The 3,305-nt window shown below is 39.9% G+C and overlaps 3 protein-coding genes across 3 annotated transcripts; all 3 read left to right on the forward strand.

Annotated features, from left to right (window-relative positions):
- Positions 1-81: 81 nt before the first annotated feature.
- TM35_000851010 (uncharacterized protein) lies at positions 82-900 on the forward strand (the record flags this gene model as incomplete). The annotated part of the gene is made up of 1 exon (XM_029031427.1): positions 82-900. One exon carries the CDS (start codon positions 82-84, stop codon positions 898-900), a length of 819 nt encoding a protein of 272 aa, XP_028877269.1.
- A 705-nt stretch (positions 901-1,605) lies between these two features.
- Positions 1,606-2,304, forward strand: TM35_000851020 (uncharacterized protein; the record flags this gene model as incomplete). The annotated part of the gene is made up of 1 exon (XM_029031428.1): positions 1,606-2,304. The coding sequence occupies one exon, from the start codon at positions 1,606-1,608 to the stop codon at positions 2,302-2,304; it is 699 nt and encodes a 232-aa protein (XP_028877270.1).
- Positions 2,305-2,892: 588 nt separating this feature from the next.
- On the forward strand, positions 2,893-3,303 carry TM35_000851030 (surface protease GP63; the record flags this gene model as incomplete). Its single annotated transcript, XM_029031429.1, has 1 exon — positions 2,893-3,303. A coding segment is annotated over one exon (411 nt), but the record flags the coding sequence as incomplete, so codon positions are not given.
- Positions 3,304-3,305: the final 2 nt, after the last annotated feature.

The following is a 3,305-nucleotide window of genomic DNA, read 5'->3' on the forward strand; positions in this document are numbered from 1 at the left end:
TATTATTATTTTCATTTCATTATTACTTTTCTTTGTTATTTTTCTTGAATACTCCTGATTACTACTGTTATAAACGGTACGATGGAGTTTGTCCCACTTGCGAGCTTTGAGTTCCTGAACTCTCTTCTACAGGGAGTAGAGGCACAAGGTTGTCTAATGACGATTCGCCTTGAGGCCTTCACATGCCGCAGTACACGCAAACGCAAACAGGTGGCTGCCACTATGGCACAATATGCAAATGCCAACACACCGCCCATCGCACCGGACTGTCATTGTGAACAACCGCCGCTGCTGCTGCTGGGGGAGACTCCACCCATTGAATTTGAACCTGTGCAGCCAGAGAATATTGACGAGCGGCTTGTCTTTCTCGTGGCTGCATTAAACAGTATTTACGGTGAAGACGGTTATGATTTCTCTGTTCTCACAGAGAAGGACTTTGTGATATGTGATGAGGCCCAAGTACGGGCGGAGCTCAATGTGACACTGCAGTCATTGCCGGATTCGTGCCGGCCTGCGGTAGATCAGTTCTGGACACTTGTGAGTGAACAGGTGCAGGACGCCAGTCAGGGATGTGAATACTTTCGTTTTCTCTCTCCAAGCTGCGATCCAATGACAACACGCGCACTCTTTTCGCAGCATTACTTTCTGTACAACAGACGTTCTCGGTTGGTGGTGTCGCTGTTGGTGTATGCAGAGGGGAATGCGTATCGTGGCGATGATGGTTATATTGCCGGTAATGGATTTTATGTAGAGAGTGACGATATAGCGGTAGAGAAGGATTGCAATGGCAATAGCACCAGTGAGGATGTACTCTGGCGCTGCACACCGGATACCCCGGAGACTCCAGAAAGAGAAAGAGAAATAGGTGGTAAAAACCGCCATTTTTACTGTGGTAACTAGGGCTGTTGCATCTATCCTTCATTTATGCCCCTGCTGTTATTTTTATTATTTGTTGTGGATGTTGTCATGGTTACAAGAAGAGGATGAAAACGAAGAAGGAAGATGAAGAAAAAAAATGATACAGTGGGAGTGTGTAGTGATGCAGGCTAGTAAAGAAATGAAAAAAAAAAAAAAATGAAAGCCAAATATAGGATTATGGAGAGAACAAGACATGAATTTTGGATTTTTTTTTTCAGCAGTGAGGGGGAAAAAAAGGAGCAAGTAAATAGCAAATCACCAAAAAACGCTTTTTCTTCTCCACTTTGGTTTATTTCTTCTACATCTTTTCAGTGTTTATATATATGTATTTATATATTATTTCTCTCAATTCTGTTGTGTTCTTTTATCCTTATTTTACATTATTTGTCGAATTTTGTCTGTATTTCTCCACAACCCCCCAACCCACTCACCCCCTCTATCTCTCTCTCTCTTCGAATATATATATATATATATCAACACAGACTTTTACCTTTATTCGATGAGTGTGTGTGAATCCTTGACGCTAACTCTAGACAGAGTCATACATGCATTCATTTAGAAAATTCCTGATCTTGTGAGTGTATCCCCCTTATCTTGCTTTTCCCATCAATCCGCTTATAACCCGCATCAGCACAACAGACAACACAAACAAAAAAGAAAAGAAAAAGAAGACCCAAACATAACCTCATGTCAGCGATTGCTGAAATTGCCAAACTTCGCAAAATTGCTGAGGATGCTCGTCGCGAGTACGCCACAAAGTCTGAAGCAGCGAAGAAGGTAACAGCAGCGGCGGAAAAGACACAGCTGCAACTAAAGGACTCAAAGGTCATCAACAGCACAAAGGCAAAGTGGGAAGAAGCCATTAAATCACGTCAAGCCGCAAGTGAGGCCGTCGTCATTGCACAGAAGAAAGTAACAGAATGGGTGGAGCAAACGAAAAAACAATCAACCGAAATGGCAACAGGTCTGGCAGTAAAAGCAGCTACGGGAGGTAATCCAGAAGATATTAAAAAAGAATTGCAAGAAGAAACGAAGAAGGCGGGAGAGGCACTTGTAATGGTAATGATTGATGTCGCGAAGGAGAAACAAGAGGAAGTCTCTTTGCTGCAGAAGGTGTATGCAGATGCTGTGCGGGAGAAGGAAACAAATAAGGGTAACGAACTGGACCAGTATATGAAAAATATACAAAATGATATAAACACCAAAAATAAAGAAGCAAGTAGTCTTCTTGAAGAAGCTTCAAAAAAAGCAGATACAGTAGGGGGAATGGCGAAACAATTACAAGATCGCATAAAGGATACTGTGAATATCTCCTCTGTAAAATCGAGTGTTTCGAATCTGTTGAATGGTGCTAAAAAAATGGATGCTATAAAGAAATTCTTTTAACATTATATTATATAATGCGAACTAAAGTATAAACTCTTTTTTTTTTTATTTGCTTTCATCTCCGCCGAGAATTCATAAATTGATAATTTTATTTTAGACAACGGAGAGTGTTTTTTTTTTTTCTTTCCTTTTTTTTAGTCAAATCTTTCGACACATATACATATACATAAAAGTTGATTCTATTTGAGGATTCAAATATTGTGTCACTAGGTGAGGGGTTTTTTTTTTTTTTTTTGTGCGTTACCCATATCCAATAATACAGAAACATTATTTTACGCATTCTTTTGGGTTCTTTTAATTGGAAAGAAGTATTTGTGCGTTTAAGGATACCTTGCTCTTCATATACCAAACCATTTTATATATGTTTATTATTATTATTATTTTTATTACTATTTTCTGTAAGCAATATAACTGCAGTGGGTTGGGGAGCAGTCACATTCACTTTTGAATGTTGATTGGTGTCAATCTTATGATGTGTGCATTGTCTGTAATATATTTCTTTTTCTATTCTACTTCTTTTATTTTTTTACTTAAAAGACTATACACTGATTTTCTCTGAGCTATTCCAACACAAAACTATAAACCGAAATGAGCCGCTGGCAGCAGACATTCTTACTTCTCACAGCATTGTTGCTTTCCTCCGCCACTGTGTGCTTTCTTGCCGATGCCACCGCCACCTCCCCAGACGTGCACCACTGCGGCTTCGACGACGTGATGTACAAAAAGGGTGTACAAAACATTATAAAGATTGTACCCAAGCAAGGAGAGGAGAGTATACAGCCATACTTAGTTTCCACAGACGATGATTGGGACACCATCCGCATCAATGTGTCTATGAAGGATCTGCAGAGCGAATCAAAGTATTGTAAGAAGGGAGATGCAGAAAAACGTGAAACCCGACCGGACTTCCTTGGGGAAAATGTTCCGTGCACCAAGGAAGCAGAAATTACTCCTGAAAAGATGAAAAATCTTACGGATGTAATTATTCCTGAGGCTGTTAA

The sequence above is a fragment of the Trypanosoma theileri genome (assembly GCF_002087225.1).
Source record: "Trypanosoma theileri isolate Edinburgh chromosome Unknown TM35_Tth_85_V1, whole genome shotgun sequence".
Lineage (NCBI taxonomy): Eukaryota > Euglenozoa > Kinetoplastea > Trypanosomatida > Trypanosomatidae > Trypanosoma > Trypanosoma theileri.